The sequence below is a fragment of the Pungitius pungitius genome, chromosome 6, assembly GCF_949316345.1.
Source record: "Pungitius pungitius chromosome 6, fPunPun2.1, whole genome shotgun sequence".
Lineage (NCBI taxonomy): Eukaryota > Metazoa > Chordata > Actinopteri > Perciformes > Gasterosteidae > Pungitius > Pungitius pungitius.
This window is the reverse complement of record NC_084905.1, coordinates 1,575,825-1,594,476: the sequence shown is the minus strand read 5'-3', so window position 1 is coordinate 1,594,476 and position 18,652 is coordinate 1,575,825. Positions and strand designations below refer to the sequence as shown.

Genomic DNA, 18,652 nt, shown 5'->3' with positions numbered 1-18,652 from the left:
CTGCATCAGAAAATCCTCTTCTGATTAAAGCCGTTTTGTCAGACTGGTTATATCAGGTGTGCTGAACCTCCATGTCTCAGACACAGTTGGGCTGATATTGCGTCATTATACTGGTCCCAGGTCCAGGCATACTTGCCAAATAGGGCAGAACTTCCCTCTCCTGCAAGTTATCAAAGACTTGCTAACTTTAAATGCAGACTTAGGTTTTTGGCTTTTTTTTTCTTTATTTCTAGTATTCAATACTGCTTTGAAGTTTGAATCTGAGAATGAGAGAGAGGAAAACACATTGAAGCGATAAGCTTTTATCCGCAGCATCCGCTTATGGGGAAACAATAGTGACCACTTATGCTGTCCCCAATCTGCCTTTACTTAACATTTCTTTCCCCATTTCCTCTTTTGTGACTTCAACACAGGCTGTGATTTGGTTTCATGGTCCATACTTTTCAACTCATTATGCCCCGTTCCCCCCCTTAGTCACCATTGATCCAGGGTTACTGCGGGGGGGGGGTTTCTGATCTCTACAGTCAGTCGTGTGACGGCCAGACAGCCATTATGAAGACTGGCGGCGCCCGCACACTTGGCAGGCTGGCAGAGCTGCCCCCTGTTGCCTCTTTCAAAGCCCCCCCCCCCCACCCCTTTCTCTAGCTGCAGAATGCCGGCGCCACCTGAGTCGGGGGAACTGCTCAGGTGCCCGGACCGGCTGTCCCAGAATCTGGATCGCTCCCCAGGGATTTTAAAATGAAGGGGCTTGTTTACGCCGCACTTGAGGCAACGCAACGGACTCCTCCTCCGTCGCTTATGTCCTCCGCTCGAGACAGAGATGTCAGAGACACATATGGCCAGGGATGGGGGAGGAGAGAGAAAACAAGTGCATCCATGGGACGGAATGTAAAAAAACAACAACAACAACAAAAAACCCCATTTAGAGTTGGAGAACAGGCTGGCTTGTCAGGAAAAGCCTTCTGTCACATGAAAAGTTCCCCACCCTGCTTCCAAGCCCCATCATCCAAGCCCTCAGTGTGAAGGACACCTAGACAGACAGCCCAGAAAACCTGGGCTCCACACTGTCACAGCTCTCATCTCTGATAGAAGTCTCACATGCCTCGCCAGTACCTCCCCGCTCTTTCCTCTGCACAATGTCAAACTGGCTGCGGGATAAAGGACTTCTTTTAGTGTGTAGGCATTTTCCTATGGCAACAAATGGAAAGAGGAACTGTCTGTGAAATGTGTTGTTATATTTCTGTAGAAGCAGCACAGTTTGATGCAGCTCAGCATTGTAACACAGTGAAATGCAGTTGGGGCGGGGGGGGTTTGACAGCTCGCCAGTGCTGCGTGACACTAATGCATCCTCTGAAACATCAGTCAGAGAAGGTTCTCCTGAAGGTGACGTGCCACTATTTAGGTATTGGATTTAACTTCCTTATAAGTGCCCAACCTTGGGATTTAGGTCTTTGTCGGTCACAAAAGACAAAAGCCAAGACATCATTTCTATCTAAAAAGGCAAATGTCTATTCACAGAATACAGAAATAACAAAAACAACATAAAAAAAACAAAAATCAAAAAGCAATGCCATTTGATGATGAAAAGCAAAAACTCAGTGAGCAAATTGTCTGGTTCAAAAGAGAAACTCAGACGTGTGGAAAAAAGCAATTAATTTTCCCTCCACAGAGCACCGCTGGATTAAGGTGATTCTGTAAAGTGCTCGCTAAATCTCCCATTAGAATCCCCAGGTAGTTAAATCCCCACTTCCTCCTCCGTCCTCTCTCGCCGATACTATGAATCTACATGGTGATAGCTGAATTATACAGGCCAGCCTTTGCTCGCTGCCCCCCCCACACAACCCCCCCCACACCCCACTGGGAGAATAAGTGAGCAGGGCGACAGACTGTGGGACCGGCAGAGAGAAGAGTGCCCTGACAACCGGCCCACTGAGCCCTGAGACATGTGCTGTGACGTAGTTGCTGTGTCCAACTGCTGAAGGGGGATATTTTGTGTGTGTGTGTGTGTGTGTGTGTGTGTGTGTGGTGACAGTTCATACCAGGCCAGAGGTCTGATACGGCTCAGGTTCATCGCCCGTTGGCTTTCCACTATCGTTCTTCTACACCTCAACCTGAAATCAAACTGGTAACTCCACCCGAAGGCTGGCGCACTGTGCGTGTGTGTGTGTGTGTGTGTGTGTGTGTGTGTGTGTGTGTGTGTGTAGCTAAAGGGCACATAGTAGTTGAGACAGTGCGAGGAAAGGCTTGGTGTATAAATACATCCTCATTTCTTTCTCATGTGGAGAAAAAGTTTGCTTCATCTTTCCATCTTTCCACTAATTATCCCAACCGCGTGCCGACCGTTTGTGCTTTTTCTAGAATTAAAAATGAATGTTTCTAAACTGTGTAACATCTTCTGAGTCCCTTTCCCCCCCCCCCCCCCCCCCCATCAGCATCCAAATGCATTACAGTGTGGCGGAAAAAGTTTCTACATATCAAGTTTGCCAAGCATGCAAAGCAGGAGTGAGTGAGAAAGCGCTTTCTTGATTTTATGAATTCTACCTTGTTCTTTGTAATCTCATTATTATTTAACGCTTCTGCAATACGCCCTTGTAACACTCATATCAAGAAAGAATATTAAACTGAGCGAATGATAGAGACAGAGAGATGAGAACAGTTTCGCCTGTTTGTAAATTGGCTGCGATTTCCTGACTGATGCAGGACAGGAGACGAGGGGCCTCGATGGCTTTGGTGTCCTTTCCGTCATCTCCCTTACCAGAGGCAAATTGTGTTTCTCCCCAAATGCACAAAGATCAAATCTCACAAGCACCCTCGTGCATAGCCTACAGCCTGCATCACGCCCCTCATGCCAATTAGTAAGAGGCCCGATGGGTCCGGACACTGCTGGCCTCCGGCCGAGGAACCCTGACTCCACTGGTGCCGACATGTCGTTCAAAAGGGGGGGTTTGACTGTTTACGTATCAAACACATGTTGCGTAGAGTCTAATGAGATCATTTATGAACCACATATGATGTCATAGCTAATATTCATTACTACTGCTCAGGTATTGTGGGTCAAAATAATTCAATAATATGCCTGCAAAACTAATGACGGCAAAAAAAAAATCCATCAACATGGTTTGTGAGGGACTATAAAATATACTGCTAATGAATCACAGGATTTGATCTAGAAGGTCATTCCATTGCAGATTTGTATCTCGCCATATGTGCTTTGACATTTGACTGAGAGAAGAAAAAAAAAAAAAAAAGAAGGAAAATCACAACATCTGCACATCCAATATGATGCATCTGCCAGCTCACTACATCACTGCACTTCCTCGATCACCTTCGTCTCGCTTTCTATTTTGCCTTTTTCGCTTTCTTCTTTTCGAATAATTGGACCGACACACACACACACACACACACACACACACACACACACACACACACACGCGCACAGACAGGCACACGCACAGTGCGTCAGCCTTCGGGTGGAGTTACCAGTTTGATTTCAGGTTGAGATGTAGAAGAACGATAGTGGAAAGCCAACTGGTGATGAACCTGAGCCGTATCAGACCTCTGGCCTGGTATGAACTGTCACCACACACACACACACACACACACACAGACACACACGCACACACGCCAGGAGTTTCACATTTGGAAGGATATATTTCCGATACCCAATCCCCGCTGCTTCCTCTTAACCGAACAGACAAACCGCATACGCGTCCTTGGCAATGAGATTATTAGAGAGCTAGAGGAGTCTGGGAAGGTAATTTAATGAGCAGGTGCCGGCTGGAAATAGTAATGAACAAGTCGGGCTGAGAGAAAAGGAGCGCAGCACGTAGAAACTGTTCTGCATTTACAGATAATGAAGTAGATAGGAACACATCAACACACTTTACCACGTGACACAAGTCAGACACGTTCCGCCTGAATTTGCAGTTACAAAGACAGTAAATGAATGCAAGAAAAAATAAATAAATAAATAAAAAATATGGCTTCTCAAGTCTTCTCAGCAGTGTTAAACACTGCTGCATTTCAGAAAGGGTATTTGTTGGAGCAGATATATAAACTGCCTTGTGAAGGGCACCATCAGAGACCAACCCTGTTGTCGCTGTCTTGGGCACTGGAGCTTTGGGAAATATTATTTGTCACACGCCGTTTCATTTTTCATGCTTTTCTCCATGTGTATTTGCAACGTAGCCGGGAAGCTTGTCTCTAGTATGCGGTGCACCCCACCCACCCCCCCCCATCTTTCTTGGTCTCTACAGGCTGCACTTTGCTGGTTACACCACACCGCCACATTTCATACTTGATTCTCAATGTATTGTGCATCACTGTTTTTAGCTTTTCTTCCTTTGTCCTTTTTTAATACTAGTAACAGATTACTTTGTGCGACACTTTTTGCTAAAATGTTTGCCATTCTTTAGTATGCTGACACTGAAACACAACTTTGCACAGATACAACAACAACAACAACAATAATAATAATAGCAGCAGTGGGAATGGAAGGGAAAATCAATTATACATTAAATGAACAACTAAAAAGCCAGTAGCGGTCCCACTGCAGCTCGACAGAAATTCAAAATCCTGAATAGCATAAAACTGTTTAGGTTTCAGTCAAATCCAAAATTAAAAGAAGCCATTTCTGTTTGAAAATACACTCATACCTTTCATGTTTGGGAAAAAGACATCCCTAATGGTCTGATCTCGTTTGCATTTTGACATGCTGATATATAGTCATGAGCCACACTTTAACAGGATTTTCAATTAGACGTCTTCCATTTCCCAACTTGCTCTTTGAACCGTCACATCGAGCTGGAGGGTTTGGATGGAATCTTTTGGCTCGAACATGAACGAATAATGAGAAAGACGGGTTGTTATGGCACAAATTTCCTCATTTAAGTAGAAACAAATAACTGCCACTAGTCATCATACGTGACAAACACATCCACTCATTCGTTCACGTCGACACCTCTGCACACACCCCTTTTCCAAATACTTTGATGTGTCATGCGAGTATGCAGACACACAAACAGAAAATAAAGACTTGTGCATGTGGCATGAATTATGCATGCTTATAGTCTCTTATCATCTGAATGCATGTCTGTATTTGGTGTGTGTGATTTGCATTCATTTGGGACCTTAGACCCGCTCCTGTAGAATGGTGATGGCCAAGAAAAGAAAAGGAGGGAGAGAGAAAGAGGAATATGCAAATCTATTCCAAAGAAAAAATAAAAAAAATAAAGTACACCCATTCAGAGCGAGAGTGACACGGAGCGAGAGAGATAGAATGTATAAAGGAAGCAGTTCAAGTATAGTCATGAAAAGCGGCTTAAACACACACTCACACACAAAAATTGAAAGGGATAAAGTCCAATGGGCCAATAGTGGCTCCATTTGTAAGCGCCAGAGTACATTTTTCACGAAAGGAAATGCATCTCTCTCCCGTTCCCTGATCTCTGTGCCGACGCCTCCCGGCTTCACTCATCTATTTGACCCGACGCAAGGCAGGCCCCCTCAGGCCGACAGTCAGGACGTGTCCCAAAGCGTCTCCTCCCCGTCCCCCTGGGCTTGTGTGTCCATGTGAACGTGCGGTGATAGAGGCTGGTCGACAGCATTCACTCGAGGGGGAGACAGAGCGAGCAGTTTGCCACATAGAGCGAGTCTGTCAGCGAGCATGCGAGGGGTTGGGAAAAAATGTAAAGCTCAAGCTTAAAATGTATATATAGTTAGGACAGAAAGAGTCTTCAAAACCAAATAACAAAGTGTAAAGCACATTAGTTATTTATAGATGCAAATGAATGTAGGCCGTATTGGAATGTGTGAGTGCATGTTAGAATTTAAGAAAATTAAGAGACAGCGTCTTCCCACTGTCAAGCTGTGTGTGTGTGTGTGTGTGTGTGTTCCGGGCCATGCGTGCGTGATAAAGCAAGAGAAACTCTTGAGATACGGCGTGTGGTGAGTGATCGATTGGAGCAATGAATGGAGGGACCTCCCATTGTAATTAGAAGTGCTCTGCTTCCCAGCAGGCTTTACCATTTGAGTGTGATTACGCTGTGATTTATATGCTAAGAGGACCTCCATCACTCTCTTTAAGCAAACTCGCCACGTGCAGCAAAGCACGTCATTTTCTTCTTAGATATTTACTGATCATGAGGCAGGAAATAAACTCAGGAACAAACCAGGTGCTCAGCTGGAGCTTTGGAGTTCTATGCTCTCTGTTGTGTTTGTTGTGGAGAACATGCACAAAGGCTGTCAAACAGAGCTCTCGCATTCCTTGGATACCGGTTATTTATGCCCATTATATCCGTTCATTCTGTATGTATGCATTTTGACGATATTGGATATTCTCTTGCATCGTTTTATCTTTCTTCTACCTGGGTGACAGGTTATACAGCAGGCTCTGGGATTTCACAGACATGTAGTTCTTATTTCTTCGGTTTCAATTATTTGTCGCAGATTTGTAAAACAAACTCAAGAGGGAACCAGGTGCAGAATATGCTCACACAGATGGGTCTCTTACAAAAGACATGCAGCCACTCCTGCAGTCATGCATTTATCCTGCTACCTCCACTGCATAGCAAAAACACCTTTTACATAAAACTGCGTCGTACATAGCAGCGAGCTGTATCAACATTTAGCCACGTCTGTCAGGCTAATATTCCAACATGCAACATTTTACAATTCTTTTTGAGAGCAGTGAATAAAACCCACACACAATACACCAAATGTGCATACATTGACCCCAGCAGCAATTTAATGTTGGTTTGTGGGAAATAAATGCCTCGAAATGAGAAAGAGAATCATTTATTTTGTTTTTCTGAGGCTGCGTGCCGAGGCTGGTGAGCACAAAAGGGTCATTGTTGTTCGTTCTGTGTTAATAATCACGTATTTCATAAATGTAGGGAGACAGTCATAAGTTATAAGTGGCCAATAATTATCATCATTTGAGTGACAGCCGAAACCCGAGCGGAGTCACAATTAGAAATATGTTGCTTGAAGGTTAAGGTAATCTGCCAGGAAGCCAAAAAGACAGAAATACTATACGACGTGTCTATTCAAAAGAAATATTCTGTTAATAATAGTTAATTTAAGTCTAACAGGCGGGTTTCCTTTGACTATTTTCTCCTCTCGAGAAGTACTCTGGGAAACAGTGTGCCGCTGTCTTTGCTTCCATTTCTTCCTTATGCACAATAACTCTGGAGACAACATTAAAGTGCAGACACAAGCCTGTCCTCCCCAGACCGTGTGTGTCTGTCTGTGTGGGTGTGAAGATGGTAGGAGACCCTCTCCTCTTTTTATCATTAATTTAGCGACTTCCGAGACACTAGAATCCATGACTGAAAGCAAATCAGAAAGACAGTGTCGACTTCGAGAGAGAGAGGTATACAATTATTGTCACAAGTTAAAAGGTGCGACATTTAATTATTACTCTTCTAATTAAATTAATTTAAATAATTAACCAGACACATTAAAGGTTTTAAAACGGCACAAGATAATTGCATAACCCAAATGTTCCCACCCTTAGTCAGAACGACATGCGTTGTTCTGGTTTTCCAAGTAGGCCTATGAAAGCATACAAATAAAGTGACAGACACTCTACCCAGACCCAAAAGACAACAAGGAGAAATTGCAAGGGAGGTAGGAGGGTTTAAACCGAGCAAGGGAAGCAAAATGTGCAATCCATCACATTGGAGGCAGCGGTGAGAAGGTTGGGCTAAGGGGAGTAAAGCAAGATTTATATTCAGAGAAGGACAAATCTTGGCAGGCATGGCCCACCCATGTTAAGGGGCTTGGGGATCGTATTGATGAGGAAACTCTGGGAAAGATGCGTGTGGGTGCAGGATGGCGGCCCGATGCAGCTCAGACACCAGATTAGAGTTTCTGCTTCATAATCAATTTGCTGCCTGGATCCCACTCCGTATAACCTAAACAACCGCTCCTAGCTTGATCCTCCTAAATTTGTATCCTCCTGCTCCGTCTGGATTTCTTTTCACCCTTTGTTTGCTTCCCCTTCAAAACTTAAGCCCTTTAATCTCTATTGCTCAGACGCCGTAATAAGCTCACACGAGAAACGGAACGGAATTTCTTAATGTTGATTTCCTCAAAACACCAGAACTTCTCGTGTAATCTACAGAATACAAAACGCGTCGCCACAGCAGAGAAGGTAATTATCAGTATGCGTGTGTGTGTGGGGGAAGAGATTGAGTGGAGGGATGTAACAGTACAGGTTAACCTTGGCCAAGGGCAAACTATTAGCTCTGTCTCACCCTTGGGTCCAAGCTCGCTGCCATCTGCTCTAGAGTGGGCTCATAATACTGGCTGACCAATAATCAATAACATTTTACATGTTGGCCCGGCGCACCAGACATGGCGGTGACTTACTTTCACTAACGATAGAAATATTAGTCCAAAGAAGAAATACGTTAGTAGCACATTTTCCTGGAGTAGAAACGGCAAAAAGTGAGATTCTAAATGTAAAATGAAACGAATATGCATGTTATCCATGAGAAGTTTATCTTGTAGCAGACAGGATCATGTTTTTATTCAGGCATTCATCTCGTCTTATCTTAATCGAATGAAGTCTCGCAGAAAGTGCCGTTGTTTTCTCTGAGGACGCTCGTGCAAGCGTTTGCGGAAGGTTTGTATGTGTCGGCGGGCCGGGAGGAGCAGCTGCTTTGAGATGAAAGCCCAGAGACACGGCCAGGAGGGGAGCCAGAGACGGCAGGTGGTGCTGGAACCGGGTGGAGGAGGCACAGACGGTTTTTCAGTGTCAACAGATCAATAGGCGCGAGACTCCGAGAGATACCATCCGCTCACGGAACGTTTGACACGGACGCGTCTAAAAAGTCTGGGATAAATTATGGACCAAAACCAACCCGTAAAATAATACATCTGCTTCTGTCCAGTCCGGCTCCTTGACCTCGGTCACGTGTACACCTGCAGGCCCACATGATCAAATACTCTGCTGCATCAGAGGGTCATACGGACAGAAACACACACACTGTCTGTAGCACCGTTATCGGAGAAGGGAGACGGTCACCTCTTCTGATGTCAGCACACACACACCACCCCACCTCCCTCCTTTGGGAGGCTTGATGCGCACATGTGACTCTGTGTCCGCGGTGAGCTTGTGAGTTGTTTTAATGAGTAACGATAAGATAAGAAGGGGTTCGGAGGGTGTGTGTATGTGTGTGTGAAACTCTGCTGTCGTGAAAGGGGGAAAATGAATCAATCTGGCTGCCTTACCTTGGCATCGCTTCAATGTCCCGCTGAAAAAGAAGGAAAAAGAGAGAATGTTTTAAATCTTCCTGCAAGATAACAAATAAACAGGTAAATAACGTAAACACAATTTACAACCAGTTTGTGCATCTGGTGTAGCTCCTAATCGGACCAAATCATTTTCACTCATGCATGTTCATGAGCTTTAAAAAAAGGAGCAGTCTGGAACAAAGCACCAAATGTTTAATTGCAATTGGGGCTTAAAAACATTTTTCCTCTCAAAATGATGGACACGATTCGTTGAGTGCCAGTGTGTGACTGTGGCTGCACCGACATGGCAAAGCATATTCATGTGCCAATTGAATTCAGATTCAGTCAATATCTACCAAGATGTAAATGCATTATTTCACAAGGCCTCCCAGCACCACTGGTTTGTTTAGCAGGTTGAGCATTCTGCACCTGTATCAATGCACTACATTTGAAATCTGTGCCGTGTACAACAGTCTCACTACTTTTCACACCACCCGTAATCTCAATTTGTTTATTTTCAGTCAAGAGGACTTGGGGCAACAGCCAGTCTCTCTTTTTTTTTTTTTTAAATCTACTCTTTTCACATTTCACCCCAGCACAGACGGTCCTGTAGCTCTGGACCGCGACTACCGACGCTAAGATGGGGACTTTGACACCGTGTAATTTACGGCGCCTCGAACGCAGCGGCTTCCTGGCAGCAAAGCAGATGAGCTGACGAGCACTGGCTGGCTGTCTGCCTCACTGACTAAGGTTTGGCTTTAGATTTAATTAGCTTCAGATCTGGACAAAGGGCGTACTTTCTAATATTGGAACTCGGCGAGATTCTGCCTGGTTTACCTCGTCAAACGCTTCAAGAGACTTAAAAGGTAAGTTTAGGAAATGAGAGTGCAAAGCTCACATTCACCAGAGAAGCTTGCCTTTCTCCCTCTTTGCTTGGTTGGTTGGTTGGCAACCATCTGATGACAGATCAGTTAACAGCGGCAGATGCAAAGAGATGCAAAAAAAAAAAAAATCCAATACTACAAGTCTGCTATTAAAACTAATGATGTTGCTGGGTGGATTTAATGAATGAAAAGGTTCTCACTATTCGGAGTAATGCAACACTTTGGAAACACATTTGCGTATTAAAGTGTAACAATTGCGTTCAATCATCTTTTAATCAATTTCCCTTTAGAGGCCAAAATCAACAAGGGAGTCATGCTTATATGGAGTTGATGCCATAATGTCGTCTTGTCGTTTGTAAGCTATGACATCATTCATAGTGACTAATCAATCCTCGTAACCAGGTGGACTTGTATCAAGAATACCATTTGATTCCAGCACTTTGCGGATTGATGCATTTGGTGACATGCAACACTAGTTCACTTTTCAACATGATGTTATGTTTGTAAATGTTGAATTAGTAATGCACAATGATTTCTTTTATATTTGCTTTAACATTAAATTCCATTACAACAATATAAATGGAATGTCATTGTAGTGAAGTTCGTATTTTTGAGTACTTTCGTGCCACTGCTAACAAAATATGCTTTTAGAAAGGCTGACGGCTAGCAGTATTATGGGAATAAAAACAGCTGAATAATACTTGCTGAAACATTTGTTACATCATTCACATGGCCCGGGGCTGTTCAGTCTATAATGTGCACACATACAAGCTCAAACTCTCAAAGCCAACTCGGCAACATGAAGCTGCTCTCTTTAAGACAATATCAAATTGATGCAATATGTGCCCTTGATCCGTTTGAATGCAGCCTAGATTAATTATAAAAGGGGTGCCGCTAGCTCCCCAAAAAAGGAAATCTGCTGGGTCACAGCAAAAAAGAAAACGGCCGTTCACAATTAAATTAAGGTAAATTGGTCCCTGTAATTAGCTTGGCTTATTCGGTTTTTTAATATACTTAGCAATGATCTATAATAAATGCCTTTCATAATAAGCAATTAGTACAGTCATGATATCAGACAAGTAGAAAAAAGTCAGTATATCATGAAATTAATATTGGATGGCTTCATTAGTTCCTCATTAAAGCAATTTAGGGTTTGCAATTGGCCTTATAAATATATATAAATATATTTATTCAGGGGTGAGCGGTCCCTTTAATATGATGCAACTACACAGTTTTCCTGCTAACCCCATTCAAAGTCCATCCATTGCAAACAGTCCAAACATTGAACCCGGGTCACCCCCGAGACGGGTCACTGGTGCCGACTCCCAATGCCCGACTGAGGAGGCAGCTCGGCTTGCTGTTCTTTATGCACTGGCTGAGTCCCAGTCAGGCAGAACCATCGTTTCCTGCCCAGTGACGTATACGTTGTTTTTTTTTAATTACTGTACAGTCATCAGTGAATGCTCAAGTAAACAAACTGTATGGGTGTACAAAACAGGACCTCCTGGCGCCTTTTAATGAAAACCGAGAGCGAGTATTTTGATAAATGGACTGTCAAAGTTGCTTAATGTATTTTCCCTCTGGCTCCCGCTGATTGGATCATTTTCGGAATGTTTTTCTCATCCTTGATGACCCTCTTTGTGTGTGTGTGTGTGTGTGTGTGTGTGTGTGTGGGTGTGTGTGTGTGTCTACACTTGTGTGTTCCTGTGCATGCAATGAAAGAACGATGAGGGATTATTAAACTGAAGCAGCAACAATTTGTTTGTTTGACCCCGAGCCCAAAGACTAACATCAATTATGTGGTTTATTCTTTGGAGAGCGGAGAAAGGAAGGTGAGAATATAGTAGTTAGTCGTATTCCACAGGCTCCCTGGCTGTCACAGAGCTGCCGCGGGTGAGCTTGACGCAACAATTGCTTTTTCTGACTCGGCTCAAAAGCTGCTGGACCGTTCTTCTCTTGGACAGACTTGATTTGTTGTGGTTTTGAACTACGTATTAATCCAAACAATTATTTTGTAGAAAAAAAGTGTATCCTTTCAGATCCAGCGCCACGGAGAGACAAAGAACACTCTGCAAAGTTCAGCGGAACTGCAGTAAAGGGACAAGTGAATGATTGCAGTTCAGTGTAGCCTCTGTAGACACTGCAGCTATGAGACGGACGGACTAACAGTGATAGATCGAGGGGCCCAGCAGGAGGATTAATGGTCGAGCCGGTTGTTCTCTGGAAACTCTGCACATCACAATTGTTTTAACAGAGGACGGCGTGTCTGCAGGTGACGCAACGACTGTTAGACTTTGCACACAACTAACCTCGATTCACTTGGATCATTAAAAAGGACACAACCCGCTGCATGAGCAACATCTCTACAGCTGCACATACTTCTCCCGTGACCATACATTTGTGAATAACGCTGCCCACTCGAGCCACAACTAAAACCCAAGAGCAAGCGGGGTAAGAATCAGCATTCAATTAGGGCCTTAATGAACTTGGCCCGCCATGGATTCATCTCTCAGCTGGAAAAAGCAATCTGCACAGCACCATTACTGCGGTCTCCCTGGTCCTGTATAGCGTCATTTGGGAACACTCAAGCTCCTTTTCCTTTTGAACGTGGGGGAGGGATCGCGAGTGAAAAATGGCCCGATGGCGTATTTAAATGTCGGATGTTTACACAGCAAAAGCCTCCACTTCAATGTGCAGACAGGAGATGCGAGTGCATGAAAAGCGTTGTTCTGGCTTGTATTTGTGACTGCGGGAACTTGCGTGTAAATTGTTGACTCGGGAGTCAAAGCAAGGTACCAAAAGAGTATGAAAAATAGACGAAGACAGTGTAGCCAGCTGCTGTGTATATTGGTCTAGTTCATCCGACTACCCGAATCACACTGACGCAACGGACTATATGAAAGAAAGAGTCGGCATGAACATAATCCGTGCCTGGATGAATACAGCCAGTCTCTGCTTTCATTTGGAACCAACCTGTGTACAGTGGCACCTGTTTACCCACAGATGCCACAGTCATTAGAAAGATAATCCTTTGGGTTAAAAGGCCTGGATTCAAACGTCTTTTGACGTCGATTCAACCACCCTGCTCGGGTGTCTCTGAAAAAGGCTTAATTACCGGCCACAATATTTGTAAGGGAAGCCAGACAACAAGCAGATGAAGATAAACCGAGGTGCCAGAGACTACGCACTGGTAGAAATTATGAATAATAACCAGCATGCACGGTTAGGTTGGATACACGTGATCAGCTACATAACAGCTTGCTACCGCCTCACGAACCTTTAATTGTTTATCGACAAGGCAGTTGATCCCGGTTTTACAAGTCTGCCCTCACTACCAACTTTGGCACGGCACCTCTGTGTTTAAAATCAGCCTTAATTAAGCACCGACACGGTTTGGTTTGTCTCAGCAGACCTTGTCATGTGATGCAGCTTTGATCAGTAACAGGACTACGGGTCGAATGCACTGGGATTTTTATTTTATTCCCTTTTCTAGTCTCTAAAATCTTCACAGATCTTCTTTGTCTCTAATCTTAAACACGCACAAGGTACAAGATTTGAAAATAATGGCGCCACGTTGTTATGATCGTCGTGCCCGAGGGAGCAACGCGGCGCCACGCGTCAACCGCCACACGATCTCGTGCGGAAGCCGGGTTAAACAAAGCGGAGAGTAAAATGGCACTAAAAGTTACTAGAGAAAAGCTTAGCAGTGAGAGAAAAAAAAACAAAAAAGCAGAAGGCTTAACGAGTGTGGGGGGAGAGAATGGCTCGGGAGTAGCGGCCAACGTTAATCAGCGGGAGCTAAAAGGTGAGGTCTTAAAAAGGAGTTGCCAGCAGAGTGCAAGCCAACGTTCATGGAGAAGAGCGGTTACTGTTGCTTAGAATCCCCGTCGGCTGCTCTGGCCTGGTCTCTTTGTGGCTATTACGGTCTGGCTCAGAAGGTACTGGCATTGTCATGCAGCCTTCAACCCCTAAAAATCTAAAACATTTTGTAATTATAGGGGCAGCGAGCAGTTAGGGAGATAAAGGACTGGATCTGTAGCCCCCTCACATTACCAGATCATCTGGACCGGGTTTCTCAGCTGACTGTCGGGGGATTTTCTGGCGTTAAATTTGCCCCCAACTGTCAGTCAGACTGCGGTTTCTCACTTCCCAGTTCTAAACCAACCAGATTGAAACGACACTGGAAAAACCGTATTTTTTTTTAACCATTCAGATTCAGGGACACTTTAAACTTCATCAGACTGGTGTACTGACGGAGACTGCAGTTGTGTACATAGTGTAGCCGTAACCTCACCGGCACTCTGTGGGCCGGCAGTGGTCCAAGGGCCTCTGCTGCCATGGCGGGACCCATGGCCTCAGCCTGCTCCAGCAGGCACAGCTGGTGTGTGATCTCGGCCATCTCCTCCTGCAGGAGCTCCGTTTGCAGGGAGATCTCGGCGATTTTCTCCGCGGCGGACGCCGTCAGGAAGGCCTCCTTGAGGTCCACCAGGTGAAGGGTCCTCTTCTCCTCCAGACGCACCAGTTTGCGGAGCTCATCAAACTGACTGTTTACATAGGCCTCAAGCTCCTCCGTGGACATCTGTGGTGGGGTAGACGGTGGACAGGAGAGCGTGAGTGACAGAATGAACCGGTTGAAGTAACAAAGACGGAAAGAGATGTTTTACTTTTAAAAAAGGTGGGAATACGACTTTAACAAGCCCACTGGTCTCTGTCATGCAGCACCTAATTAATAGCATGAAGCAAAGGCCCCGGAGGTAAACTCCATGCCTCCCATCTGTAGATAGAGACCTCAGAGGCTCATCTACAAAAGCAAGCCATCTGTTTGGCTTTCGGGGCAACCAAACTGCTCACAGACACCTTTTCCATCCATTTCCCCGATGGAGCGCTCTTTGGCTCCGACTCGTTACGTGAAGACGTCTCAATGAACAAGGTGCCTGCCTCCAATCACTGCCACCGAGGTGGTTCCACCTCCAACGCAGATGCTGCCGCCTCTCGTCATGATCTCCGCTCCTGAATACGTTATTATCGCTTCGATCTATGAACATCAGATGCTCGGTCTCTCGTCTTCCCTTGAGCAGAACTTCATGCTCTTCCCTTCTATCTATTTCATCTTGTTTGCCCTCAGCCTTCCTCTCTCCAGTGAAGCACAGAATCATCAGTCTTTACAGGGGTTGGCAGAGCCACGGCCCCCTAGGGGCCCACAGTACCATCATGTTGGTGCCATTTCTGCACAAGCAATCAGATTCACCAAATTGGCCATTAAACCAAGCGCAAGAGGTAACACTTTTAATTTACTTTCTTTGTATGAGCGAGGGAAATTATGCACATTGTTCATTCTGAATCAGACCGAGATTTAGTTAGGGGATAATTGGAGAGCAAGAGTGGTGTTTTTTTTTTTTCTTCACCGAAATCAATATATGTCTGAATAATAAGGAACAATGGACTACAACTGTGTTGGACTAGCAGCATGTCCTATTACATGTATAGATACTCAAGTGAAATGTGTCTGTGAAAGAACTAAATAGAGAAATAGTAGAAAGAGCCCACAAACAAACTCAAATTAATTACAATATAGGCGGATTAAAACTTCTAGAAACTCCCTTTAAAACGTATGTATTAAACAAAAAAAAACAAATATTTACAAAATTTTACAAATAACAAGGCCTTCACTACATAGTTTTGTAGGGAGATAATTCCATGGCTCATGTTTTGATGAGGCAGACATCTTGCTCCAAGAGGGCTCTGATTGGCAAATCACGTTGATGGAACTACATATTTAATATTCTAATCATATTAAATATAAGTCAAGTTCTTAAGTTCTCCTTCAAAATATAACATTTTTAAAAGCTTAAAGAAGGCCTTTTCCTTCATAAACAGTTTACCGAGTGTAATGTGACTGTGCAGGTCTAAAACTATATCTCCTGTTCTATATATCTATATGAATATCTCCTGTTGAAATTCACAGACCATACGGACCATATTTTGTGGTGATACCAGGTTTCAGAGGACGGAAAGAAATCACAGAGGACCACGCAAAGAACAAGAACAAAGCTCATCATCGCATGTTCCTGTGCTCAGCGACCCCAACGGGCCCTCGTTGTTCATCTGGAAGCAGGAGCCCTCGGCCCTTGAACCTTTCCGCAGAGTTTCTCTGAGAAATTTGCCCGGCGAGTGAGGAAAGCAGCGCTCGTGCGTGCTAATCTTCATTTGCATAGCCGGAAAGCTGAAGCCACAAAACAAGGCCTCGGGAGACACAGCGGCACGCTTCTTACAAGGGCAGAGCGAGGGAGAGGGCGGGCAGGCAGGCAGGCAGGCAGGCAGAGGTACGACATCAGGCAAGCAGATTAGGAATGCTCATTTCTTTTTGAAGGAAAAGGTACGATGTTGGGCGAGCAGATTAGGGAAGCCATGTTTCAGGAATCAGAATTCAGGAATTATGGTAATGCGGGAAAATGCTTAAAAAAGGTCAATGGCGGTTAAGACGTCATGCATCCAATTTAATCTGCAGTCATTTTGGACAACCTCCCCCCCCCCTCCTTGGGTCATTACTTAAATGAACAAAATGAGGGAGACGTGAAAAAAAAGAAGAAAAAAAACAGCTCCTTGGGAGTGAAAATGTTTCATCAGAAAAACAATGGTTGGGTATGTGCCTCAAAATTTTAAATAAACTTTAGACTTTTTACAAACCCATGATTACTATCAAATAAAATTAACTTCACACAATAATGTACTCTGTAACTGGATATAAAACAATAAGGTTGTTAGTCATTAGTGCAGATGGAAAAACTACAGCCCTTGGGAATAAAAATGTGTTGGAGGGAAAATAAATTGTGTTGCACTACTTTGGTGGGACATCTGAAAACAGCTCCTAAGGTCTATCAGAGTAGAATCAAAATCTTTTTAACTGCACAGACTCATCAGTGGGTCCATAATTTCAAATTCATTTTGTGTAAAAATTGTTTGATTTACCTTAATTCATTTATCTTTAAGTCCCAAAGTTTCAACAGACACCAAGTGAGTTCAAATTTACATTCAACCAGATGTGTTCTTTTATCCCCCTAAAATGTAAGCATGCTGGAGCTTTAATGAAGTAATGAAAAATGCAGATGCAGAACATGTTCTTTGAAATTGGCATAGAGACACTTTGACGCTCCTTGAGGAGGACTTTGGGAGCACTCGAGTTCAACTGGTTAACTTTCTTTGAAATCAGTGCCAGTCCTGGTGTTTACTGGGGTCTGTTTTGTATGATGTTTTTTTTTCCTTCTTTTTTTTAAAAGCCTTAAGGAGCATTAATAGCACATTAGGAGTAAATGGATTTGAACTGTCTTTGCCCTTGGCAATGGTTCCGTTCCAAGTGAACACATCTCTCTAATGCCTGCTTTAGATCTTCCAGAAATTAAATTCACCAATCAAACCTCTAACACAACAATACAAGTTCATTTGAAAAACATCAGCTTTTCAAAATTCAAATACAGAACTTCAAAGTGGGGATGTTTAAAGAGGAAGCGGAACAATGAGAGAGAAGGCCTTTGGTTTAACGATGACCGAGTTTAAAAACCCAGCACCGTTTTATTGGTTTTGAGTGAGCCGATGTCAGCCGAGCAACTTTCTAGGGAACGATTCACCAGTAATTCAATTAGAATTGAGATGGAAGGGGAATTGCAGTCTTAAAAAGAGCATTGGGAGAGAGTGTAAAGAGACGGAGAGGGGGAGGAGGAAGAAAAGGATGAGGAACGAACAAGAGGAAAAAAAGAAAAGCAGGATGAAAATAACCCAGAGTCTTTTCATGCCGCTCCCGTCAGTCCCTCGGCCTCGGCTCCCCGAGACAGCTTTAATGTGTCTGCGGCTCTCGCACATTTCGCAAGGCGGGGAAGACGGATGCGGCTGCGGCACACGCGGTCATTAGTGACTGGGTTCGGTGTTGCCGTCCAGATGCCCGACTCGTAGCAGCAGGGAGCCTCCGGCTGTGCGCGTGCCGACGGGACGGACGCCCTGCCCGGCGGATTCGGGAGTAGATGAAATAAGACGGAAGGCAGGGAGATGTGCCCACAACCCGCTGTCCCGGGACTCAAGCCACAACGCGCTTCACAAACCACCCCCCAGCTGTCCGAGGAGAAGGAACGCACGCTGACCGGCCGGGTGACTGACAGGACGTTGATGCTACGAAGCGCCTCTGGCCCCGCATCAATATGTGTGCAGCCTCGTCGCTGTTTTTCCTTCCTTCCTTTTTTTTGCATTACATTCCGTTTCCCTGTGGAGTACGCAGATGTGAGCTCGGAAAGATTAAAATCCCCACACCTGCAGCAAAGTACATCATTATGCAAGGTAGTTTTAATAAGCAAACACCGGCTACGGGTTAAATACCCGCCTTCACCTTCTCACAGACTGCAGATCGCACCTTTGATTGCGTTTCATCAATGTATGCATTTCTGTCACGCACAGCAAGTTTCACAAGCACATTATAACAATTGATTGCATTCATTACATTACGGTATTATCATATTAGTGATGAACTGTGTCGCCATCTT

At 44.4% G+C, this 18,652-nt stretch overlaps 1 protein-coding gene across 1 annotated transcript in view; it reads right to left on the bottom strand.

Moving 5' to 3' along the window:
• trim44 (tripartite motif containing 44) overlaps window positions 1-18,652 on the bottom strand; it is a 33,400-nt gene that overhangs the window by 10,233 nt on the left and 4,515 nt on the right. The window contains exons 4-5 of the mRNA XM_037451789.2: window positions 14,419-14,703; window positions 9,238-9,260 (exon numbers count right to left, since the gene is read on the bottom strand). Of these exons, the coding sequence (XP_037307686.2) occupies window positions 9,238-9,260; window positions 14,419-14,703 (308 nt within the window). The remainder of the gene's footprint in view (window positions 1-9,237; window positions 9,261-14,418; window positions 14,704-18,652) is intronic.